Source organism: Cyprinus carpio, chromosome B15 (assembly GCF_018340385.1).
Source record: "Cyprinus carpio isolate SPL01 chromosome B15, ASM1834038v1, whole genome shotgun sequence".
NCBI classification, from domain to species: domain Eukaryota; kingdom Metazoa; phylum Chordata; class Actinopteri; order Cypriniformes; family Cyprinidae; genus Cyprinus; species Cyprinus carpio.
The window spans coordinates 21,450,397-21,478,386 of NC_056611.1; the positions used below are offsets into that span (position 1 = coordinate 21,450,397).

At 35.4% G+C, this 27,990-nt stretch overlaps 1 protein-coding gene across 2 annotated transcripts; it reads left to right on the plus strand.

Moving 5' to 3' along the window:
* Window positions 1-27,989, plus strand: LOC109100496 (tripartite motif-containing protein 3-like). Of its 2 annotated transcripts, none has more exons than XM_042739781.1 (14): window positions 1-204; window positions 13,146-13,319; window positions 15,000-15,240; window positions 17,896-18,047; window positions 20,473-20,653; window positions 21,422-21,770; window positions 22,689-23,078; window positions 23,382-23,485; window positions 23,579-23,746; window positions 24,350-24,518; window positions 24,602-24,661; window positions 24,935-25,005; window positions 25,089-25,229; window positions 25,967-27,989. In XM_042739781.1, exons 2-14 carry the CDS (start codon window positions 13,174-13,176, stop codon window positions 26,117-26,119), a joined length of 2,325 nt encoding a protein of 774 aa, XP_042595715.1. In that variant the 5' UTR covers window positions 1-204; window positions 13,146-13,173; the 3' UTR covers window positions 26,120-27,989. The 2 variants fall into 2 exon arrangements, with proteins under 2 accessions (XP_042595715.1, XP_042595717.1); XM_042739783.1 differs by lacking the exon at window positions 1-204 and adding an exon at window positions 10,784-11,021.
* Window position 27,990: the final 1 nt, after the last annotated feature.

The following is a 27,990-nucleotide window of genomic DNA, read 5'->3' on the forward strand; positions in this document are numbered from 1 at the left end:
CATCTCTTGCATTCGCACACGCCCACAGTCTCAGTTCACTGTCCCCTCCTTACCGACTCTCCCATTCGGAGAAAAGGACTGCAGTTGTTCATGAAAAAACAAAACAAAACGTAAAAACCGGATTATTTATCGGATATTGACAATGAAAAACGCTTTCTCCCGTTATCCATGCTGACTCTTCTCTAAACCCGGCCCAAATTTCACGTGAGTGCACTAGTTTTGTTATTGCGGTGAATGCGCTGATACATATGTTGAATAATTCATTGAGATTTGTACAGGAGACACGCATCTCTATGGCTTGACGGCTGAAATCAGCTTCTGGTCTTTCTAAACGTTACCCACGGTTTTTACAGTGTTTCAGTGACAACCATCTCCGAGGATGTGAGGAAGTCTTAAAATATCTGCAGGATGTAGATTCCCCAGTATGTCATGGGGCTGTGCTTTAGGTCATCGAGTTTGTCACAGTATATGTGACTGTCTTCATGTTTCATTGTTTCACTGTGAATGCAGAATGAATGTCATACCATCTCATAATATTTGCTCTTTTTTTATAGCTGTTATCCTTACACTATAACCACTCCTGTATAGACTTCTTTTGTCTCTTGAGGTACATTTTTTGTAAAGTTCATGCAAGGCCTGCTGATAAATTATCTGAATTAGGTGCATTATATGACTTGTATGATGCATATTTTTGACACAACGGAAACAAATAGTTATTTTACTGCAACAAAATACAATGCATTTTGATTGTTTTAAAAATAAGCATATTATTGACACACTCAATTATGACATGATTTTTAAATTTAGGGTTAAACCTGATATTAACAAACAGTTATAAATATATATACTGTAATCTATCTATCTAGCTATCTGGAAGTCAAAATGATCCACCTTTTGAGTATTCAGTACAGTATTATTATTACTGTAGAATTTAGTGCATTTAGTTTACTACAGATGCTACTGAGATATCAGGTGCAATCTTACTGTAAATAAAAATGGCTCTTCTTCTCTGCAGCATTTAATCCCTCAAAAGTCTGTCTCAAATGGCTTTTACAGTTTTTTTTTTTAGGCAATTTCCTCCATCATGCACCATTGCTCATGCATGACATGAATTTCACTAGAGAAGTGGGAAAAATGTAGGCCCTTATATTGTTCCATGCATCAGTTGTTTTACTATTCTTGCAGTTTGTCAAAGTGAGTAAAAGTCATGTTAAATATTTCATTTGGTGTAAAAGCAGCGGAAGTGACAGGTTTGTTGGTGACAAAGGCTGTATAATTATGCTGAACAGGTTGCCATGTTGTGTTGATACAGTACATGCAGCGATTAAATATATTGTTGATTTGTAGTCCAGATACTGAAAGACTGCCTACATACATGATCATCAGACAAGTGTGGCATTGGATGGATTTGCCACAGTAATGATACAATAAGTCCATTCAGTGACCAAGGAGCTACTAGTTTTAAGATAACATGACTAGACTTCATAACCCATTTTCCATTAAGCTTGTTCTGTATCTTCTTTTGCTACCAGAAACACCTGTGTAAAGTGGGAATCTGCTAAAATAAAGTAGAGACAGTAGTCTTGAGAAAGTTTCACCAGCCCCGCCTGCTGAATATAGCAGCTGTTACCCGCTTTGGCAAAGTAAATGCTCAGCTGTTCCTTTCACAGTATCTTCATCCATTTGAGAAGAAGGATGAAAGTGTAGTCTTTACATCAGCAGTTCCACATTTTTCCCCATCTACAGATTGTGCATTATCTAACTGCATTATCACTGACATGTAGAAATGTTTTGCTGCAGTGGTGTGAGATTCTGCTTTAGCTCTGAGTAGGATGTTAATGCATATGTGTGATGAAAATAACGTTATTGGTGTTGAACGTGATGATTGCAACAAAATGAAATCATTTGATTGTTTGTTGTTGATGGTGCATTTTATCCAACAAGAAGAATAGCTGTGGAGAAGTCAGTATTCTGCTTGTCATGTCATGTTTAGTGTCTGTACAGGGATTGGTGAAGGTTCACGCTGGACAGATGCTGACAGGTTGATGTTAAGAAAAGCAGACAGATAGACAGTAGCCCGTTCCAGGTGAATCGATGTGTGGGAATCACGTCTTCGTGTGAGTGACAGTTTACTCTGCAGTCCTGGCATCGAGTTGACAGGGGGCTGGGTGGCGCCCGGTGGTCTGGAATATTTTGACCTTGCAGAAATGTGTATTTCTGCATGTGTGTGCAGAATTTAACTTGCTACACACAAGTGCACTCATGCATCACAATAAATCCAATCACACTGACTATAGGTTTGTCTAAGTAGTGTGTGGTAGATTTTAATGGATGTGTTGGATCTCTCTTTTCTTTTTAACCTGTGCGCTCAGAGTAATGAGACATTAAAATTATTATTTTTTTTTAGTCATTATAAAGTAGTTTTCAGATTGACTGGTGTTGTTTTTACAACTGAATGATTTTTCATTAATGTTTAAATTCTGTTTTTGACAGCATAAGAAATAAATAATCATTGGACTGAAAACATAAAAACCAACCACACACAATAGAACATGCAATATATTAATAATATTAATAATATCAATAAAAGTATGCCTTTTATATTTATGCTAATTTAATTTGCAATTTAAATGGTTGCAAGTTTTTAGGTTGCTAGTTTCTCTCTTGGCATAAATGTAAATATACATAATTTTTGCAAATAATATAGTTTTATTTTACCCACAATGACTGTTGTTGTTTTTTTTTAAAAAGAAGAAATAACCAATTCCTGTTTGAAAAGTGTAAATATCAGGAAACATAAAAATAAAACAATTACAGTTATCATATTTAATAAATTATGAATTATTATAAATGCCCAATTTAGCTGAAAAGCGTAAATATCAGTAGTAATAATTACAATTATATCCTTTTTAATGTATCATGCAAATAAACAAATACATAAATTTACACAATTTGAAATTCAGACCATGTTTTTACTGCAGTTTATTTTTTATGAATTATATAAAAATAATTATATTCATATTTATGAATAAATTCATATTTAAATAAAACAAACAAACAAACATGACATGTTTTCCTCCATCTGCTTTCACGCCCAGAATGGTTTTGTTATGCAACTGTAGGTTAGTGCAGATGACCACACAACACTGCTGGTGGACAGTAACAGAAGTTTATATAGTGTGACTAATGATTGCTTTGGAAAATGTGTCATACGTAACTTGTACTGCAGCAAATTTTCCCTGCATATCCCTTATATCATTTACCAAAAGACAAATGGCTTCATTTTTATCCTTCTGCGTGTTACAGTGTACTAATGAGTCAATATGTTGTTGAATAATCGTTGGGTAAATGATATGGAGTAACTGATAGATATTAATGGACAGATTCATCCATCTGGTTCTAAGGATGCAGGGAGCAGCAGACAAGGCTTTCATTAGGCTGAACGGGAGCCAAGCATCTCCCAATGGACTTGACATCTGGGCCACCGCAGCAGGACAGCCATGTCTTCATGCCTCATAACAGCGCTGTTGGGTTATTCAGGCTCAGATGTGATAAGAAATTCATGAACTGTCTCATTTGTGATGATATCCAGTCTTGTTTGGGTGTGAAAAGTAAATGCTCTTCTTTTTACTGCTAGAAGAATATTTTTATGCAAGGCATTAGTTTAATTTTAATCATATTTACAACTCTTGTCATGGAAAAAGAATCATTGTGAAGAATCAGAATCTCCACACATCCTTGACAAAGGAGACAATTTTAACTGATTCACTGAATCAGTGATTTGAACTTGAACTGTACTAGTCAGATATGTGAATGAATCATTTATTATTGATTCTTTTCACAAATTGGACTGAATGATTCACTGATGAATCAGGTTGCGTTTCCCAAAAGCATTGTCAGATTAAACACCCATTAAATGAATGATACCACCAAGAATGATAACTATAAAGATAACTACATTAGTGTCCACACCAGTGGACAGTATCTATTTGTTTGGACAATATCTGTCTGTTTATTCTAAGTGTACGCTTGTCTGCCATTTAAATTCTCAAGCTCATTATAGCAGGATTGATTCTGATTGGGTGTCAAATTTTTTATCGTTCATCAGCTGGAAAAAACTGTTCTGAAAGTGATTCCAATGATATTGTATCTCTCTGTGCCTTGATCATTATTTTTATCTGCTTTTCTTTAATAGTGAGAATGATTTTCAGAACTATATCTTTATCGCTATCTTTATAGTTATTGTCCTTGGTGTGAACAGGCCTTAAATAGATCACAAACACTATTGGTGCCAGTGGTTTCATCAATCTACTTAGGATTACAATGCTTTTGGGAAACACAACCCTGGTCTGGTTCTTGAATTTAAATCACTGACTTAATGATCTGATTGATTTATAAATGAATTATTCAGTTCAGTTCGTGAACTGGATAAAGAAGAAGCAGTTCTTAAAATATCATATGACTTCAGAAGACTTAAAATGTAGCACATGAGTCATGCAGACCACTGTGCTGTGTTTTGTCCTTTTTGTATCTTGAGATTTGGTCGCCGTGAACTGTTATGAAAGAAAACTGTTTAAAGATTTTTTAATTATCCTCCATTTGTACTCTAAACAGAAACTAAATTATCCCTTTAATAAGCAGTGGAATTATACACTCAAATGTTAAACACAGCACCTTTAACTCTGAACTTACAGATTTATAGACAGAGCAATAACACTAAGATCATTGCTCATAGTTCATAGTCCAACTGTGAAATATAAAGTGTAATACTACAAATCCTCGGTCAGTGTCTGCGAGCCATTTTAAAAGCAGTCTTTTGTATTTGTTCATTATTCATGGATAGACAGACCGGATGTGGATGCAGCGTCAGGAAAGAACTCTTTCATTCCAGCCTCTCCAGCCCACGTCCGCAGTTTAAACCTGACATATAAGGATAAAGAAGCATGGATGCATCTCTTCTGTTAGTGCTCTGTGACTCATGGCATCTCCCCAAACACAACACTGTAAATACCGCTTACGCAACTCTCAGCATGCAAGATCGGCCTAGTTATGTCTGTGCAACTGCTTCCTTGTGGTCTGTAGATTTCAAAGATTCCTTAAAAGTCTGAGCATGCAGATATCTGTACTAAGACCTCACTTATTGTGTCGAGGGCCTTTTGTAATTGTTTTCTTCAGGCCTGTGGTTAAACTGCTTATTGCTTGCTGCATGCAGTATCCTCTAATTAGACACAGGTAATGGAAAGAGTCGCATGCTGTCCTTCTGAGCTGTCTCACTAATGTTGATTAATTGCAAGAAAGTGGAATTTATGGAAATGATGCAGACTTGGACTCTCTGCTCAGCTCTATTGTCCTAAACAGGCAGCTTATTATTTTTTGTGAGCTGTAGGTGCCAGGGGGGGCAGGCGGTCTCTGTCCCAGGCAGATTAGACCCAGACCTGTTTTTTTTTTTAATGTAAGCCTCTGTTACAATCCGATTAAATGCCATCCCTGCTGAGAAAAGGTCTTAGAATGGGGCATTAAGAAAGAAATATGTTAAAGGCCCTTAAAACCTTATGCATAATGCAACCTCGAAGGGTTACACATTAGCTTGTTGAAATGCTGCATTATAAATAACCTATATTTTTTAATATAGTATTTTCTATATTAAAAAATATGCAGATGTTGAGTACTACAACGAGTACAGGGTGTAGCTATTGTTTAATATTTATGCTCCCACATAGTGCACACTATAAACGATATCTGTTCAGCAGGAAACCATAAATCAGTTCATGGTGAAGTCAGTACTGACTGCTGTAGAAAGTATTCTAGAGCAGTGCTTGCAATACTGCAGTTTTTGCTAGTTGGTCCTCATTATTCTGAATCTGCAGCTATCTGGGACATATAAAGACATACTTGTGTGGCTGAGGTAAAGGCTTACTTGGTGGTATATATGAACAGCACAACTGTTTTCAACAATGAGAAAAAAATGTTTCTTGAATAAAAAAATCAGCATATTAGAATGATTTCTGAAGGATCACTGGAGTAATGGGCTGGCTGTTGAAAATTCATTAAAAGATTGAACTGACTGAACACAGAAAAATGACCTCATTAATATCTTGACCAAGGGTAAACATTCTCTTCAAGACCAGATTTTGAGAGGGTGTGAATATAGACGGGGTGTGTTTTCAGAAGTGGTGTGTATCTGATCCAGACTGTTCATGACTGCGGGGGGTCATTAAGCTCATTAACACAATGTGAGAAAGGTTGGGTGAGAGTATCACATTATATGGCTTATAGCCACAAGTTTATATTTCACATGCTAAGCAACATTAAAACGGAAACAGTTTCTTAATATTAAATCATGTACTTTTAATATTGCATATTGCTTTGTGACAAGTTACCCCATATAGTGGGACAACATGGCATTTGAAACACGAAACAAGGCCACTAGCTGAAATGTACAAACTTTCATTTTAAGCTTGAGTCTGAATATGACATCTGAACAAAAACTCTAAACAAAAAGTATGTCCTATTAGGACGTAAGACTCTAATGACAAACAGACTGAGGCCTAGTCTTTTGAAATTTCTACTGAGCTAAGAGTAAGCATTAGAATCTAGAGAGCATGACGAGAGCGGGAGCGACGGTGAGAAGCGGTCAAAAAAGCGGGAAGGGCTGCTGTGATGTCAGCGTTGAGCTGCTGGTGAAGGGGGTGGGGCAGGAGAGCGAGGGGGGCCGTGCTGGTGTTTCTTGGTTACTGGGTTTGGCTAGAGCATGCTGGAAACCAGACAATGAGCTTTGCTTGAAAAAATCCACAACTCTGTCTGGTGTGTTTTTCAAGACCATGGATAATCTTTGTTTTGTTTTGAGTGTTTTGTGTAAGTGCACACTGGAATTAACACCAATGTGTAGTAACTAAACAGTGGGGCCAATTTACTATATGTATATATCTAGAACTCTAGATGGCGAAGGCTGATGGGTTATAAATGTAACTGATGATATTCAGAGAGTTAAACGACTTGGCACAAGTTGATTGGTTCATGCTGCATATGTAGCCAATGAGCATCCTGCCTTGCATTTATACACTCACCTAAAGGATTATTAGGAACACCATACTAATACTGTGTTTGACCCCCTTTCGCCTTCAGAACTGCCTTAATTCTACGTGGCATTGATTCAACAAGGTGCTGAAAGCATTCTTTAGAAATGTTGGCCCATATTGATAGGATAGCATCTTACAGTTGATGGAGATTTGTGGGATGCACATCCAGGGCACGAAGCTCCCGTTCCACCACATCCCAAAGATGCTCTATTGGGTTGAGATCTGGTGACTGTGGGGGCCATTTTAGTAAAGTGAACTCATTGTCATCTTCAAGAAACCAATTTAAAATGATTCAAGCTTTGTGACATGGTGCATTATCCTGCTGGAAGTAGCTATCAGAGGATGGGTACATGGTGGTCATAAAGGGATGGACATGGTCAGAAACAATGCTCAGATAGGCCGTGGCATTTAAACAATGCCCAATTGGCACTAAGGGGCCTAAAGTGTGCCAAGAAAACATCCCCCACATCATTACACCACCACCACCAGCCTGCACAGTGGTAACAAGGCATGATGGATCCATGTTCTCATTCTGTTTACGCCAAATTCTGACTCTACCATCTGAATGTCTCAACAGAAATCGAGACTCATCAGACCAGGCAACATTTTTCCAGTCTTCAACTGTCCAATTTTGGTGAGTTGTTCGTGCAAATTGTAGCCTCTTTTTCCCTATTTGTAGTGGAGATGAGTGGTACCCGGTGGGGTCTTCTGCTGTTGTAGCCCATCCGCCTCAAGGTTGTGCGTGTTGTGGCTTCACAAATGCTTTGCTGCATACCTTGGTTGTAACGAGTGGTTATTTCAGTCAAAGTTGCTCTTCTATCAGCTTGAATCAGTCGGCCCATTCTCCTCTGACCTCTAGCATCAACAAGGCATTTTCGCCTACAGGACTGCCGCATACTGGATGTTTTTCCCTTTTCACACCATTCTTTGTAAACCCTAGAAATGGTTGTGCGTGAAAATCCCCAGTAACTGAGCAGATTGTGAAATACTCAGACCGGGCCCGTCTGGCACCAACAACCATGCCACGCTCAAAATTGCTTAAATCAACTTTCTTTCCCATTCTGACATTCAGTTTGGAGTTCAGGAGATTGTCTTGACCAGGACCACACCCCTAAAATGCATTGAAGCAACTGCCATGTGATTGGTTGATTAGATAATTGCATTAATGAGAAATTGAACAGGTGTTCCTAATAATCCTTTAGGTGAGTGTATGGCTGTCTAGCATTCACATGAGATTCTTGCAGCGCGCTTTCAGAGTTTCTCTGAAACCCTCCACCTTCCCCAGCTCCACCTGTATAGATCTGCTACGGGTTATTTTATATGCTATTTGTGCAGCATTAGTATGTCTTAAATACTCATGGCACTGTATCACCATATGCATTGGCAGTAGCAAGTTTCTGTACTTGCTTGCAGTAGCAGCAATAATCTACAACTACAGCTATAACCAACAGCAGCAGCAATTCAGCAGCAGCAGCGTAGCAGGTCTATTCTGCCAAGGCCAAATACATCAACATTGTCATATCCATAACCATGCTAAAATCTTCCGAGAGTTGTCATGATTGAAATATATATATTTGCATATTGCCCAACAGCCTATTTTAATGTCAGCATCATCCAGAAAATGTATTGGTTTGTCTGTTGATCCCTTGTTCCGTTTCTCTGCAGAGATTCTTCAGTTTTGGAACTGATTGGATTTAACAGGTCTGATTGACTGTCATTCATCCTTCTGTCACTCATTCTGTCTTCATTATCATTACTGCTTTTTACGCAAAATTAGTCCCGTTATTACAAAACCTTTTATTGAAAAGTAATGTTTGCATGTGATATGTGATGTTTGCATTGTGATGAATGCATTTTCTACTGATCATGGTAGCATTAGGGGCTGTTCACACAGAATGTTTTTTTCCACCACACAGTTTTTCCATTGTTTTTCTATGTAAACATGCAGTGGTTCTTAATCAGGGGTTCGGGGCCCAATAGGGGGCTTTAGTGAACTTTCCAGATGTTAAGACTGAGTCTTAACCATCAAAGTTAAGACTCTGCCACGCCCCCCTTAAAACGGCTCATTAAAACACGCCCCCACATCTCTATGTCACTATGTGGAAATATTTGCGTAATGCCGCCCAAATGTTCACGCAAGGAAAGAAGGTGTGGTTTCAGTAACCGCAGTTAGCGTTGAAGCAGCCATGTCAGGGAGATGCTGTGTGTATCTAGGCAAAAGCAAAAGCACTTTATTTGGCCTTGCGAAAGTAGATGCATTTAGGAATCTTTAAGATAACTTACAACAGAACAGCAACGCATTTTATGGACGACCATTTGGTGAACCTATAGAGGTAATTCTGACTTCTCTACGACAATCTGGCGCTTCTGAATCAGTTACATAAAAGTATATTAGTTTAAGTGTTTGCTATTGAATGTTCAAACGCGGAGTTTTGTGCGTCGTGTGTGTGTGTGTGTGTGTGTGAGAGAGAGCGAGAGAGATAGAGAGAGAGAGACAGGGTCACACAGTAGAGTCAGCTGTCTTAACCGTCCGTGGCTTGTGTACTGCAAACACATACGAGCTTCACACGACTCTGTTCCCCTTTCGGGCTTGAACTGATGGTAAAACTAAGGACATTTTTAACTGTCTTTACATTTATTTTGAAAGATGAAGCTCGCGATTATGGAAAGGGGCGTTACATTTCTAACGAGTGCTTGCTGTGTTCAGCCAATCACAGTGCACTGGGTCAGTTGGCCAATCAGAGCAGACTGCGCTTGTCAGAAGGAGGGACTTTGTAGAAAACGACGCGTTTGAGAGAGGCAGGGCACAGAGGACAATAATGTACAGTATTTGAAAAATAATGTGTTTTTTGAACATTGAAGCATGTCAACATATTCTGTTACACCAAATACACAAAATAATGATCTTTAAAAAAGCTTTATATGACCCCTTTAATCCTTGCATGTGTAATGGTACTGTCATAAATGTGTATCGAATTCTGACAACGAAGAGAAGCATTTGTTGAATAACAGAAATTACTTTTGTTTACTTTGCATACAAAAACTATTCTCCTAGCTTCATAACATTACGGTTGAACCCCTGATGTCACAGGACCTATTTTAACGATGTCCTAACTTTTTGGGCCTTGAACATGGTAGTTGCATTGTTGTCTATGCAGGGTCATAAAGCTCTCGGATTTCGTAAAAAATAGTTTGACTGATTAATGAGAGAATTTTCATCTTTGGGTGAATATCCCTTTAATTTAAAAGAAGTTCAGTTTTAAATCTTGATTACATTCACAGCTCCGAGGAGCCAAATCTAAATGGCAGTGCGGTGATGCTGTTCAGTCAAAACAAAGTATGCCAAATCCAAGAGGTACGCTGCTTTTTTGGATGTCCGTTGCTTGATTTGCATAATTCCTTTAGTGAACTTGGTGCTAATACAAAACAGTCGAGACGTGTGCAAATAAACAATGTTATCGGCGAGTGAAATTTATTGTTAGTAAAATTTCCCTAGGGTTTTCCCTCTGCTGTAATAATAAGGACAGCTGCCTTTTTTGGACTGAGAGAGACAAATCTTCTCCTCTTTCTGTTTATCCCAATGGCTAACAATGACTAGTTAATCTCTCTCTCTCTCTCTCTCTCTCTCTCTCTCTCTCTCTTTCTTTCTCTTGCTGTAAACACATGGGAAGGAACTGGGAGGATTTTTAGGAAGTGCAATTTAAAGACTTCCTTTTTTCCCTTCCTCCTGTGAAGACAAAGAAATGAAAGGTGCAGCACTCTGACAGATAATATTTCAAATGTGCTTTTTATTAAAGTCTGAGTAAACAGCTTAAGGGAGGATAAAGAGAACAGATTATGAGAGAGTGAAACTCCGCAGCTCCAGGGTGCCGCAATCAACTGCTTTTCCACAAGCTGGAAATGAAAGATTACTCATGGAGTACAGAACGTATGACGTTACAGGTTAGTCACGAGGGAATGGGGAGGCTTCTAATCCCAGGATGTGAGAGATGAGTCTGCAGTTTTCCTGTCTTCTCACAGCAGCTGTGTGTTCGTTCATCAGACTGCACTAATGTCGACAGATCATATTTCCTTTGACACGAGTAAAAACGAGGCTGTCAGAGAAAGAAATGCAGTCTGTTTGAAGCGTCTTTCCAAACAAATTTTATTTTAATTTAATTGAAACCTTTTTTTAAATGCTGCCACAGTCTAGCTACATTGAAGTAATATTTACAATAATGTTACAAAAACAAATTAAATGATAAATAAATAATTAAATGAATAATAATTAATTATTGTATTAAAAAATGTGATAACATGATAAATGTTTTTTTTATATTTATTATTCCTGAGTTGTCTAGCCAAAATGTTACAAAATAACATGATATTTAAAAAAATAAATGATTAAAATTAATTAATAACGGAATTAAGTAGAAAAAGTTTAATTTAATACACGAGTTGTGAAAATTAAGTTTGATCTTGCCTCCACCTTCTCACATGACGTTACATAGACAAATCGTTTCATTTACAGTATTTTTTTTACAGTTAGTGTTTCTCCAGCTGTTCATGCTTGCTGTCTAAGGAGAAGTGCCTGACACGTGGCTTGTGTTGCAACATGGAATATAAAAGTCATATTTTCAGTAGACAAAATCCTCACATTTTAATCCTAAAATTGAGAATAACAGAATCAGATGTGGGTCAGAGTTGGAAAATCACAGCGCATGGACACTTAAACAGCAAAAAAAAAAAAAAAAAAAACATGTGCTTACACAAACACATCCACACAGACAGACAGACTGACATATGACTCTCTCAATAACAGAAAGAATGTTTTGGGTATCATGGGATTTCACATCCCATTTGTATTTGTGGAAGATAAACTGATGCTGTTTGCACATTCATTGAGACTGAAACAATGACATGTTGTTAGTAGATGGAGGGATCAGGGTTAATCTATTCAGTATGAGCAGACAGATGTTCACATAGATGTGTGTCATTGATATAGCTGATGGCTACAGCTGTTTTCTATTGTAATATAATATAAAAATGTCTTTTATCTTCTGTGTCACATGATCTTTCTAATATGCTGATTCGGTGCTCAAGAAATTATTGATGTTGAAAACAGTTGTGCTGCTTATTATTTTTTAGTGAAAACGTGATAGTTTTTTTTCTTTGATTAATAGAAAGTTCAAAATAACAGCATAAATTTTATACATACATTTTTTGTAACAATATAGATGTTTTTTCTCACTTTTGATCAATTTAATGCCTTGTTGCTAAATAAATGTATTAATTTCTTTCAAAAATAAATAAATAATAGTGCTGTTAAATGATTAATCACAATTAATCGCTTCCAAAATAAAGTTTGCTTTTACGTAATACATGTGTGTACTGTGTATATTTATTATGTATATATAAATGCACACTCATGCATGTATATATTTAAGAAAAATGCCATATTTATTTATAAAATATTTATATTTAAATATAATATAAATTAGATATAAATATAAAAATATATATACATGTATGTGTGTGCATTTATATATACTTAATATAAACAGTACAACAGGTATATTATGTAAACACAAACTTTTATTTTGGATGTGATTAATTAATTAATTTCATTTATTAATCGTTTGACAGCACTAATAAATCTTATTGACCCCCATCTTTTTAATGGTGGTGTATAGAGAAATGTGTTGCCACTTTTCAAATGTTTGTTGTATTTTGTTTTACCCTTGTCCTGGACCCATGCTTTCAATATGAAACTACATCATACAATTTTAGAATTATGACATTTATAAAACTGGAGGGTGTATTTGAGATAAATTACGACATATGATCAAACATCTAAATATTCATAGAATAATTTTCCTGTGCATCATTTCTAACTGTGTTTTATAATTGTGCAAATTTTCCTTAATATTTTTTTAAAATTGCAAATAGTTGTGGATATATTTCATTGTATTTAGTGCTCCTTTAAAAATGTAGTCAACCTTTATGAAAGTTTCCTTTTGCCTGTGTGTACAGATAGACCTACAGCTGTATTCAAAGATTATCGTTCTTTCTGTCTCTGTCTTATAGTCTGAGAGGCGTCTGTCTCTTCATTTGAATGCCTCTCACGATGGCTAAGCGGGAAAGCGGCAGCACCAGCCCGGTGGTGCGTCAAATAGACAAGCAGTTCCTGGTGTGCAGCATCTGTCTGGAGCACTATCACAATCCCAAAGTCCTGCCCTGCTTGCACACCTTCTGCGAGAGGTAAACTGACACATTTCGATAGAAAGTGCCTCGTGTATGAATGAACAAATGATTACAATCAAGCAGTCATAGCCTGAATGCTGCTTTCACAATATGCTAAAGACTGTCTGTGTTCACTGGTGTGGAAGAAATCCGCTAAATGCTGCCCAAAACGGTGGTGTGCCTGTAAAATCACAGCAAACTGGTTGACTTGAAGATGATCCAGTGTGGGAAACAACTAACTAAAACACTAAAAAACACTAAATTAACCACATTTTTAGTAGCATGATAGTAGCTCTACCTTTTTCAGGACGGAATACTTTTTCTGGCAAATAGCAGTGTACATTATCTTCTTATTATTTTTTTGGTAATGTTGTATTATAGCAGAGCAAACTAAGGCGATAATCCAACATGCTTGTCTATCCACCCGCTCTCATATTAAACATTTGGGAATTTAATTTTAGTAAACCAGTTCAGCCACCATCCGAATTCCATTTCCATTTCTTTTAAATAGCAATACAGAAAATAATATTTATAACAATTCTACAAAATAATATAATTATTGAATCAAATTAAATCACATTTTAAATTAAAATTAATGTTTTTTTCCTGAATTGTACACTTGTTAATACTGCCACAGCCTAGCCACATTGACTTAATATTCAGAATAATTATATGTAATATATATATATATATATATATATATGTGTGTGTGTGTGTGTGTATATGTAATGAAAAAAAATCATTAAATAAAATAGTAATAAAATAAAATTTATATTTATAAAAAAAATCTAAAATAAAATAAACTATTTCTGAATTGTTAGAGTACACATTCTATGTAAGTTTAATGCACTTATTTTAATCCTGCCACAGCCTAGCCATATTGAAAATTTTACACAATGTCATATGTATTGAATTAATAATAATAATAAAATAAAAGACATTTATTTATTTTTGAATTGCCAAAGTACACAAACAGTCTAGCAACATTCTGCATTTGAAATTAATTATATATGATATTGAGTTAAAATTAGTAATATGTATATGGAAAACTATTACTGAGTGATATGTAACAAAATGTAAATATTTGTGACATATGTCACTGCCTTCACCTCACAGTGATTGGCTGCCGCCCATTGTTTTTAGCCTCTCATTTCTATAATTTCAAAATTCAACACTCTCACCACTTGGTCTACTCTGTTGGCCAGCTGCTGTGCTCCTATAAAGAATAAATTTAAAAACCCTGTCCAGCTCCAACTCGCCAGTGCACATGCACAGTTTGACTTAAAGCTCTTCCAGAGCTTCCTAAATACTAGCAAAGCAATGTCACAGATGTGGGATTTTGCTTTAGAATGGCCGTCGTATGACATCATGTTTCGAATCCGCCCAGTAAGGCAAAAACAGAGGTGACCCTATTCCCTCTGCCGTCACTGAGCTGGAATGTGAGCCTCAGTTTTTTTCCGCTTCTGTCAACAAATCATGTGTCCTCACATGACAGTTAATTGCTCTCATTTGTGTTACTTTATATCGTCCTGTCAAAATATTTTTGACTGTAATTTAATGAGACTGAAAAATTAAACACAGACAGACCACGAGTCTCAGGCTACGCCCAGTGCATTTACAATCCATTTGACCTTGGAGGAGAATCTTCACAGCTTGCTTTTAAATCTTGCACTTGTTTTCACACTCTTTTCATCACAGATGCCTCCAGAACTACATCCCCCCTCAGTCCCTGACCCTCTCCTGCCCGGTGTGCAGACAGACCTCCATCTTGCCTGAAAAGGGTGTTGGAGCACTGCAGAACAATTTCTTCATAACTAATCTGATGGAGGTGTTGCAGAGGGAGCAGGACTGCACCCGTCCCGAGGCCTCTAGTGGGCTGGAGTCAGCCGGTGCTGCTACATATGCCCCGCCCCTCTCCTGCCCCAACCACGAGGGCAAGGTATGCACGCACACATCCTGACTGTCAAAGTCCCTTTAAGACAAGTCATGTCACTCAGCGACCGTCTTTGAAACGCCTCTCGAGCATGCAGGTGCAACTCGTATCTCTTTGAATGGGGAAACATCAAATTCTACAAAACTGTTCACTAAGCTTGCGATTAAATTTCATATTTGAAATTACCAAAGAAAGCTGATATCAACTGTGTCATAAATGTTGTTTATTTTGCTCAAATAGCGTTATAAAAAGCTTATTATTCAGGCTAGACCAGCCAGTGCGCATGCACAGTCCTGAGCCTTTGTCTCAGAACACTGACTGTTTCTATAGCAACCGGGACTTCTAATGGCAGCTGCATGTGACTTCACTATTAGCGATTGGTTCCTTCATTCAGAAGGCAGGGATTCCTGCATTTGAGCGGCCATATTGAGCATTGCATTTTCCCCATAGACTGTATAAAAACATGGACGTAGTGTCCGTGATGTCATCCTAGGTTTCTTAAGAGCGTTTTTGAAGCTCAAAGTTGGCAGAGCCAGCCGTCACCATCTTGGCTGCGCGTCACCATGCGTAGCTCTCTGATAATCGAAAATGGGCAAAGAGGTGGGAGCTGGTTGCTGAAACCACGCCCTCCTAGCTCGACAGTGGTGACAGCAGCAACAATCCACCTGTCAATCAAATGGCCACGCCCCTTAATTATGCAGAACCTTAAGGGTTAATATAATTTAAATGGATGAGTTATAAAAAAATCACCCCCCTCACAGTTGTCATGAAGGGCAAAATTAGCTATATAGACCATAACTACTTTTTGTACCAGGCTGTAAACATATTTTTTTCTGCTGTAAACTGGGGCATTTTAAAAAAATTTTAACATTCCCTTTTGAAGCCAGCCTCTAACGGCCAGTACATGAATTGCATTTTTAGTCACTTTCGTGTTAATTTCACAAGCAGTGTTGCCAACTTAGCAATTTTGTTGCTAAATTTAGCAACTCTTCAGACTACCCTAGCAACTTTTTTTTCCAAAAGCACCTAGCAACAAACTTAGCAATTTTTCAAAATTTATTTGGCAACTTTTAGCAAATTTTGATAAGTGACTCAAAGGCTTCATTTTCTATCCAAATTACACAAAAAGAGGAAACCAAAGATGCCTAGCAGTACACAAATCACATGAATTGAGTTACCTGCTATTTGCAATTATTAAATTTAATAATAATAATCATTTAATATGATACTCTTTGATAGTAGCTTGTACCTGCGATTGCTGATCAGTTAGTACACTGTAAGGAAAATGGAAAAGATACTAGTCATTTTCCAGGAAATTATCCATTGTAACCCGAAAAAACACAATGCATAATTTAAAATGCAGGTATAAAACACTACGGAAAATCTTTCATATTAACATTGTAGATTGTGCCCTGTTTTTACAGACTTTTCTCAGAGTGTAGCATATAAACTACTTAAAACACTGCTTAAAGCATAATTGTTGAAAATGTGTAGAATTTCTAGTTTACTATCTATAAATTAGTTTTTTATTGTAATCATTTAAAAATGTGTAAGTGTTCAATAATTCAATATATTTAAAAATACAGTTATTTATATTGTAATATTATATTATGCATATTTTACAAAGAAATCTAAATTAACATATATAAAAAAAAAAATTTTCGCTGAGATTTGATAATGTGACAATTTTGCTTTGTGATTACGCAATGATGTCATTGCGAAATGACATCACAACGTCATTTAGCAACTTTTAGCAACAAATCATCCTTCCGTTAGCAACTTTCTGTGAAAATTAGTTGGCAACACTGCAAGAGAGATGGAAGGTTGCCGCTTGATTTTTCCCCATTCAAAACTATAACAGTGACACATCTGGGGTATTCTATAGTCTTTGTGACAGTGCAGTACAAATGAAAACCATGCAGTGGCCTCCTACTACGGATGACATGTACATTCTTCATGGGTGATAGGAAAAGTATACACTTTTGAACAAGTGGTAAGACTGTGCAAGTACTGGGACATTTGCGAGTTTCAAGTTGGAGATATTGTATATTATATATATATTAAATGTAATTATTGTAATCATTTGTAGTTATGTGCATAGGAATAACCCAAGCAAATTCTTATTTACCAGCAGTGATATTTTAGTATTATTTATATAATATTATAGTATTTTTTAATATTTTGAATTAGATTTCATTTTTATATTTTCAGGATTCCTTTTAATTTTGAGTTTTAATAATCTTAGTACCTCAACTTTTTTTTTCAGTAAGTTTCAAAGCTTTTCAAGTTCATGTTCTTCATCTAATATTTATATTAACATTTTTTTATATTGATTTTTTTTTTAAGTTTACTAAAACAATTGTTTTAGTTTACAATATCAACACTAGTAATTTACCAGTGGAAATATTTAGTAATTTTTTCTTTCTTTCTTTATTTTTTTTTATTAAAAACATTATGCAATTATTATACAAATACAGTAAATTATACAAATACATTATAATTCATAAAAACAACACAGTGTAATTTATTATCAACAGTTTTTCTCAGCTATTCACAGATATGGAGAGATAGCTCATAAAATATTAAGTGTCAGTGGCATTTGTGCTGCTCAAACGGAGTCTTTACCAATCTTTGTGTGCAATCTTTTGTCGCCCTCTGCAGGTGATGGAGTTTTACTGCGAGTCTTGTGAAACGGCCATGTGTTTGGAATGCACAGAAGGAGAGCACAGAGAACATGTGACCGTTCCACTGCGGGATGTTCTGGAGCAGCACAAAGCTGCACTGAAGAACCAGCTGGATGCTATTCGCAACAGGTTCATGCAGCCAAAAATAATACTAAGCTCACTGTTAAACTGAGCCAGTATTTAAAGCTCATATTTAACCCACTCTTTATACTGTACACTGAATCATTTTTTTTTTTAACTTAGCTGCTTGAGTCACATCATGACTTCCTTATGGAAAGTTTGACTGAACGTTGTTATGGAGGTAAATCAGTAGCTAAACTTGAGAGGTTGGACATCTGAATGTGAGAACTTGTCATATTAACATTCGTATTTGTAAGTTGAAATTTACACTCACAGCTCTGATGTAAAAAGCTGAATCTTTCAATTTGCACACACAGACAATGATCAAACACCCGTGTTTTGAATTGGAAGTTGTAGATTAATAGTCACAAATGTGTAAAATGACATATACAAATGTTTACGACATATTTACTTTTGCACTTTACTTCAGTTTCGCTGCACAACGTCAAGTCGGCACTTACAACCTCTCAGATCTGGCAGTACGAGTTCAAATCCTAGCGCTCTGACTTTTGCTACTCTTTTTGCAGTATTCCTGTTGCAAAACTCACTTGTGCACTTGTATATGCAGTTGTGAGAGTGCAGAGCCAGGGGCGGGGCTTTGGTGCGAATGAAGACATTTTATTGGTTGATGCCTGACCAATGAACAACGCCAGCCACCGCGACATGCCAAGAAAGAAATGTGTTTTATTTCATGCATATGTATCAGTTATTTGTAAAACACTGCAAACTATTTTCACTGAATATCCTTAGCTTTTTCAGGATTTTAAGACACTGCATTCATTTTGTCATTCAGGTATTATCTGGTCGACAAATAATGCAACATCTTTCATATGTATATCCCACTGCATATCGCGTGTACCAGAATTGCAACATAACTCTGTTGTTTTTTTATTGTTTTTTATGATTTGTAAAAATAATTTAAACTTCTTCATTGGATTAAATTCCTAATTTGCTTGTCAGGTAATGAACATTTTTAAATGCAACATAAAAAAAGCTTATAAAAAATCGAGTGTTTGATAATGTCTAAATGTACATTAAAAAACAAAACCTAAAAAATAAGCAGTTATGACCAGCAATACTGTTTTGAGCAACTAGAGTAGAGCTAAATACATCTATTTATTAAACATCAATAAGGCCATCTAGTGGTTAAACAATGGCATTACATATGAATATTATCTTTCTGGACACCAAATGCCTCTAATTTGCCTCTTTGCACTGGAATTTAAAAACATTTTCTCTATTTTAACCCTAAATACTACACTTATTGTAACATAAATAATACGCATATTAGAAATTGTTATATTTTAAATGGTCATTCATGGATCATAATTATTGCGCATATTATTTAGTATCATAATCTCTTCAAATTAACTAAACAGGACTGAGCTAAGTAAGAGCTATGTAGTACAGTTATTTTATTGGTTAAAAGTTCCACTTAAGGTGTTTGATCACATTTGACTGCTAAGGAGCATGCGAATATAATACTGTTTCATCTCCAGAATAAAATGATATTGTAAAGCATAGACAGCCATGCACAATCAATGTACATTATGTGTTCATAATTACTAAAAATCGCAAATATAGTGAAACCGCTGCCTGTCCTGATTAATCCCAATTCAATTAGATTGACAGCGCGAAATGTTTAGTACTATTGATAGCTCCACATGACCGCGTGGCGGTGAGATCAAAGCATGTCACAACTGTTTCTCAGCTGCTCTGGTGCAGCGATATTACTCTACAATATGCAGTGGGATATACATATGAAAGATGTTGCATTATTTGTCTACTAGATAATACCTGAATGACAAAATGAATGCAGTGTCTTAAAAATCACATGTAAAAGCTAAGGATATACAAATAGGCCTAACTGATACATATGCATAAAATAAAACACAAATTTCTTTCTTGGCAAGTCGCGATGGCTGGCGTTGTTCATTGGTCAGGCATCGACCAATAAAATGTCTTCATTCGCACCAAAGCCCCGCCCCTGGCTCTGCGCTCTCACATCTGCATATACAAGTGCACAAGTGAGTTTTTTGCAACAGGAATACTGCAAAAAGAGTAGCAAAAAGTCAGAGCGCTAGGATTTGAAACTCGTACTGCCAGATCTGAGAGGTTGTAAAGTGCCGACTTGACGCTGTGCAGCGAAACTGAAGTAAAGTGCAAAAGTAAATATGTCGTAAACATTTGTGTATGTCATTTTACACATTTGTGACTATTAATCTACAACTTCCAATTCAAAACACGGGTGTTTGATCATTGTATGTGTGTGCAAATTGAAAGATTCAGCTTTTTCACATCAGAGCTGTGAGTGTAAATTTCAACTTACAAATACGAATGTTAATATGACAAGTTCTCACATTCAGATGTCCAACCTCTCGAGTTTAGCTACTGATTTACCTCCATAGTTGTCCTCATTATTCTGCATCCACAGGCTTCCTCAGCTGACTGCAGCTATAGAGCTGGTAAATGAGATCTCCAAGCAGCTAACAGACAGGAAGAATGAGGCAGTGACAGAGATCAGCAATACTTTTGAGGAACTGGAGAAAGCACTACATCAGCGCAAGACTGCCCTCATCACTGACCTGGAGAACATCTGCAGCACCAAGCAGAAGGTGAAAACTTACTCCTTACATAAAGTACATATGTAAAGGGACAGAGAGAGAGAGAGAGAGAGAGAGAGAGAGAGAGAGATTTGATAGTATTTATTCTTATTTTGAATTAGCTTGAATTAATTGTATATTTTCAGTTTTCTACTTACAATTATACTAAATATTTTAATGTTACAACATATCAAAATTGAACTATTATTATATTATTTTTAAATTTAGTTTTAATTTTCATGCATTGATTTGAATTATATGTATTCAAATAATTATTTATTAACAAATTATTTATTATTTAAATATTGTATAAAGAAATTGAAAATACATTTTTACATCTCTATTATCTAAAAATAAAAAAAAACAATAAATGAACATTAATTTTGTTACATTCATTTCTTTTTTATTTTACTTGTATTATTTGATGTGCATATGATTACATCAAAAATTTGTATTCATTTATTAATAATTCTGAATTAGCTTTCATGTTTGTATTTTTTAGTTTTAATTTAAACTTTGATTTAGGTTTTAATAATTTTGTTGCCTGATTTTTTATTTTTTTTTGCAGTTTTAGTTCTAGTAATTTTACAAAATAATATATTTTTCATTTCATCTCAGTTAGCTGCCAAAGCAACATTTATTTATACATGGAATATTTTTTTAAAGTTTAAAGCTCAGATATTTTATTACATTTTATATTATTTTATTTATTATTTTTTTTGTTATTTTATTGAATTGAAAGGACATCTGTAATTATATCAAATGCTTATGTTGCTGCAGGTGCTGCAGGCCCAACTCACTGCACTACTTCAAGGGAAGGAAAACATCCAGAGCAGTTGTAGCTTCACAGAGCAAGCGCTGAACCATGGCAGCCCCACAGAGGTGCTCCTGGTGCAGAAGCAGATGGGAGAGCGTATGGGCGCTCTGACCCGCCACGCCTTCCCTGAGCAGCCCCATGAGAACAGCCACCTGGACTGTCAGGTGGAGACAGAGGGGCTGCGCCGCTCCATCCAGAACCTGGGAGTCCTGCTCACCACCAGCGCCGTGGGACACACCAGTGTGGCTACTGGAGAGGGTCTCAGACATGCTGTTGTTGGACAAAATGCCACTGTTACAGTGACCACTAAGGTTGGTGATGATGTCACTCTTAGGTCTGAGTTCAGTTTGAAAACATACTGTAAATTTACTGAACTGTACTGTAAACATACTGTACACACTGATATAAAATTTTGGCTGATACCATATGTAAATAATCAATAATAAATTAATAATTGTTTAGGTTAGGGTTAGGGTAGAGTTTTATTTATAGATTTTTTTTTTAATGTAATGTTATTTTTTATTTTATTTTTGATTAAAATAATTGTTTATTGATTATTTACAAATTATTTATTATTTAAATTATATGTAGTTTTTTAAATATTTTATATGAAAATAAATAATAAAAAATCTAATATCTAAAAAATATATATTTCTACAACAAACAGAAATTATATATATGATGTCATTTTTGTTTGTTGTAAAAATATATTTTTTTGATATTACATAAATTATGTAAAATTTAAATAAAAGTATATATATATATATATATTACATCATATATGTTTTTATTTAATTTATTTTACAATTTAATTTAAATTTGTTAAAATAATTATTTATTGGAAAAAGAATTTAAATACAAATATACATACATACACACACATACAGTATATTAACAGAGCGTATATATACACAGTAAATAAAAAAGATAGAAATTAATTTATATATAGATTATAAATATTTTGATGTTTTAATTTTTGTTTTATTGTCAGATATATTATTTAAGTTTAAATTGTAATTTTTTGTTATTGACTTTTATAAAATACAAATGTCTAATATCACTAATGTCATTTTGATCTATGAAAATCACCATTGTGCCCTTGAGCAAGATACTAACCACTGGTTGTATCAAGATACAAACACAAACTGGTTGTTTCAGACAGACTGTCCTTGTGATAAATACTGCAGCTTGATTTAAGTTTGTAACAAAATCCTCCAACTGCTTCCCAAGACAAAGACAATGAGCTAGTAAAGACTGGAAATGCTGCACTGAGGGCTCAGATCAGCGGTCCAGATGGAACCGTCACCAAAACGGACATAACAGACAACAAGAATGGCACTTACGAGATTGGCTACACTCTCCGCTCAGAGGGCGAGTTCTCCTTCTCTGTCCTGCTCTACGGGCAGCCAGTGAGGGGCAGCCCCTTCCGCCTGCGGGCCGTCAAACTCTGCGATGCCCCGCAGTCACCCGATGACGTGAAGAGACGCGTGAAGTCACCCGGAGGAGGTGGAGGGGGTGGAGGACATGTGCGCCAGAAGGCGGTGCGCAGACCCTCAAGCATGTACAGTACAACGAAGAAGAAGGAGAATCCCATTGAGGATGAACTCATCTACAGAGTGGGTGAGTGAAGAGTTCTATGGTTGTTGTTGTTTTTTTCTCAAATTGTCCTGTATGCCAAAAGTGTCATATTTTCAGATACATTTCAGATTGCCCTAAAATAAAAATCATATATAATATATCGTGTATATTAATATATAATATATATATATTATGTAATGGAAATTCAATGGTCAAAAATGTGGAGTGCTATACTGTTTCAGTCTTTTAAGTTGCCGTGTAAATATGAAAAGCTCATTTCTGCATTCTGCTTTATTGTTGGCCTGCGTCACAATTTGTCAGTTGACGTCTTATTTGATGTGGCAGGGACGAGGGGTCGAGAGCGGGGGGAGTTCTCCAACCTTCAGGGCATCTCTACCACCAGCAACGGGCGAATCGTGCTCGCTGACAGCAACAACCAGTGCATACAGGTAAGAATAAACAGCCTTTAACAGAGGGATATATGAATAAATGTGTACCACTTGGCCAGAATCATTTATATGCTGCATTCTGTGATCTTCTAGGTGTTTTCCAATGATGGTCTATTCAAACTGAAGTTCGGGGTCAGAGGTCGCTCCCCTGGCCAGCTCCAGCGCCCCACTGGCATTGCAGTGGATATGAATGGTGACATTATTGTAGCCGACTATGACAACAGGTGGCTCAGCATCTTCTCTCCAGACGGCAAGTTTAAGGTCGGTTACATTTCTTACATAATAATTTTTATTAATTAAAAAATATATATTATAAAAAAATTGAAACATATTAAATACAAAATGTATTAAATTGATAATGAAAAACTTTAGTTCAATATTAAATAATAAAATTAAATTAAACACCAATCTAAAAGTCATAGAACATCCAATTTTTGGATTTTACAATAATATTATTTATGTATCATAAAATAAAATATATATAGGAAAAATATTTAAGGAATCAGCTTTTAAACATTAAAAGCGTTCAGTACAAAAACATGTATTACGTATATTTTAGACATTTCTAGACATGCCTTCCACATTGACATATGTCATGGGGAAAAATTAAATAAAAAAAAATACAATTGGTAAATAAATATTATTAATATATAATATAAATATTAAACATATTAACATTTTATATTAAAACTAGTACAAAACTCTTATTCAACATTTAAAAAATATATATTTTATTTGTACTTGCTTTTTCCAAAAATCAGATAGCCTTTACTAATTTATGTTACTTGTGTACTCTATAAGTATTTTCCACATTGATCTGATTCATTGGTGATGAGCTAATATGTTCTCTTGGTTTTCTGGCAGAATAAAATCGGTGCAGGTCGGCTGATGGGTCCTAAAGGTGTGGCTGTGGACAAGAATGGTCATATTATCACGGCAGACAACAAGGCCTGCTGTGTCTTCATTTTCCAATCCAACGGCAAGCTGGTGACCAAATTTGGTGCCAAAGGAACATCAGAGAGGCAGTTTGCAGGTAATATATCCTTATTTTTCTTCAGCATTTAATTCATGGCCAGATCATGTATTAATCAGATGTTCCTTTCTGTTTCTCTGCAGACAAAAGTACTCCAAATACACCGACAGAGCCAAAACAGAGTAAATCTGGCCCTGCCTTCAGTGAGTATTCAACTTTATTCATTTTTAGTTGATTTATTAGTTTAATTTTGTGCAGTTAGATTGTATTATTGATTATTGAATATGGTCAACTTAAAATGATATAGGATAATTGTACTATCCACATGATAGATTTTTATTTTGTTGGTATTTAGGTAGGGGTTGCATGAATCAAGTGTTCTCTGTGTTGCTGGATATTTCCTTAGAAACAAAACAGCATGTTGAGAATATAACGGTCTCTCTCTCTCTCTCTGTCTTTCTCCTTCTATGGCCATGGTCCTCATTTTGTGGCCATAAACAACAAGAATGAAATTGTTGTGACAGACTTCCACAATCATTCTGTTAAGGTACGGTAAGCTCTTCTCTTTCACTGTGTAAATTGTTCCACATGTCTTAACTTGGATTGTTTTGGATTTATGGCTTCTTGCAGGTTTACAATGCTGATGGTGAGTTCCTGTTTAAATTTGGCTCACATGGCGAAGGGAACGGCCAGTTCAACGCACCCACCGGTGTTGCTGTAGATGGCAATGGGAATATTATTGTTGCAGACTGGGGTAACAGTAGGATACAGGTAGGCTATTCATTTTTGTCATGTTATTTTGTCATTTAAGTAATTCAATTCAAAAATAATGTAGCGACTTTACAGTGTATAGACAACTACTTAAGTACTGTATTTACACACTTGAGACAGAATTCAAAATGTATGGATTTCATTGCTTTAGTTAACAAAAGATTGAAAGTAATAGCACAGTAAAGTATGATTACTCTGAGACAAAAAAAAAAATTCCAAATTATTTCGTAACATAATTATATATATATATATATATATATATATATATATATATATATATATATATATATATATATATATATATATATATATATATATATAATTTACTGTAAATTAAAAAATCTATTCCACTTTTTTGCCTTTCAGTTACCTAGCTGTATTTTATTTATTCATTTTATTTAATTTTTTAACATATATAGTTTAATTAAATAACCTGTTCCACTTTTCTTTTCTTTTTTCACATTTTTGCAATTACTTTATTTTATTTTGTACTTTTTTGTGTATGTTGTACTTTATATCTCATTATTATTTAATTTAATTTAATAAATAATATTATATATATAAAATACAATTATATTCTTTTTTGTAAATTATTAATAAAAAACCATATATTTTTACTTTCATCAAATAATTAGAGTTTTATAGTACAATTTATAGTACAATAGAATTCACTTAATGGACATTCATTAAAAATGTTGATGCTAATGAATTACTAAAAAGGTCCTTTTGTTGTTTAGGTGTTTGACAGTTCTGGCTCTTTTCTGTCGTACATCAACACGACGGCGGATCCTTTGTACGGTCCGCAGGGTCTGGCTCTCACGTCAGATGGCCATGTGGCCGTGGCGGACTCTGGAAACCACTGCTTCAAAGTCTACCGATACCTGCAGTAAAAACTCACCGTGATGGAAGAGTTAATATACTGTAAGCTCCACAGTCTTCTTTGGCATTTTATGTTTTCCTTTGCACAAGTCTCTGCACACAAATTTCCAGCCATCTGACTCATGCTGATGTCAACAAACCCAGGGCTTCATGAATGTTGCATCCCTATTTGATCAATTTGCATTGATCTGTGTTAAAAGTCACTTCCTAAATGAATGTATATCGAACCCAAGCAAATAATAACACAGTCGCTGTGAATATAACAGTGACTGAGGGCAGCTATCTGTGCTTTCACAAGTCTTTTTTTGAAAATCTAAAAAGCTGCTTGACAAACCCTTCGTTAAATTGCAGGGAATAAAATGGTAGTCAATAAATGTTTTCCGGGCAAATGATTAATGCAACGGCTTAAGAATGACCTGCGGATGGCGCTCTCTCACATCAAACTGACCTTTTGTGCATTGACTAGCAGTACATGTGTACACATTTGTATCATATGGTGTAAATCTGATCGCCATTGATTTGCTATAATATGGTTTTGGAGATCCACTCTCTCTTAGTGCGCTGAAGCTCAATATTAAAGTAACCCAGCTGTCAATGTGCTTTAGTAAAACTGCTTGTAGGTTCATCGTGCCTCTGATTTCAAAAGCTACACCTATACATCACATGGGCTTTCTACATATCACTGACTATAACAGCACAATTGACATATTGCATGTGTTTTATTCACGAAAATAGGTTATAAAGCAAGTTTATTTATTTTGTAAACAATGGTTAATAATGTTATTTTTTTAAGTTTTGTTTATCTGCAGTTCAATGCCTTCAGTGGTTTTCACAAGGTGCGCAAAGCTAACGTGTTGTGAAGTACAACTGAGTTTTTTTTTATGCACATGATAGTCACCTTGTCAGTAAAGGGAATGTAGATATGTCATATGAAGACACCGAAAATATGAACATTAAAAAGGAAAAAAATGAAGTCATATAGCCACTGCTGCATTTTTAAGTTGCCAAATTCATAAAAGAACAATTTGCAGGGTACTTGCCATAGTTTACCATATTACTGAAGCATTTACTACTGTTTTTTAAATTATTTTTATTTAGTTTTATTCCTTGTTTTCTATGAATGTAATCAAATGAATGAAAAATAAAAAATACTGCATTAGAAACTACAGTTTGATCATTCTGGCCCACAAAAGCAATGAATTCTGAATCAGGAGAGCATTTGTACTTTATATAGAGTCATGATTCTGGTTTTACAAACATGTGTGAGCGAAAGCCAGTGTTGTTTAAGCCACTAAATACAGTATTCTGTTGTAAAACTGTACAGTGTATAACAACAATGGGACATGTGAAGCATTTTAAAAACATAGTATTTAAACTGCAATAATGCACACTTGATGTAGCATCTCTTAAAGTACCCCTAAAAATGAAGGTTGTGACACTGAAAAGTTAAAGGTCATCATGTCAGAGATTTTTGTAATAGAATTCTTCCCATTTAACTATGTAACAGTGAAAACAAATGAAAAACCGAAAAGCTTCAGACTCTAGTTTTCAATGTACCAAACAACTGTAACAGTCTCTTTATATGTCAGTATGCACTAGAAATAAAAGCACATGATTTATCAAAGTGGTTATTTTCCATTTTGTCTTCTAAATGTCACAGCGTTTAATGGGGTGTTGCTTTATAAATTCATTAAGAAGATGGCAGGCAGATCGATTTATGGTTGCCTTGCATTTCTTTTCTTCTGGCATCTTCTCGATCCACGTCATTGTTCAGCACATGCTGTACCTGAATCTTCAGAAACAACAGAAGGAGAATGTTTTACAAATCAAAAACAGCTATTTGCATTCCTTTGTCTTTTCAATAAACGATTTCAAGGCTAAC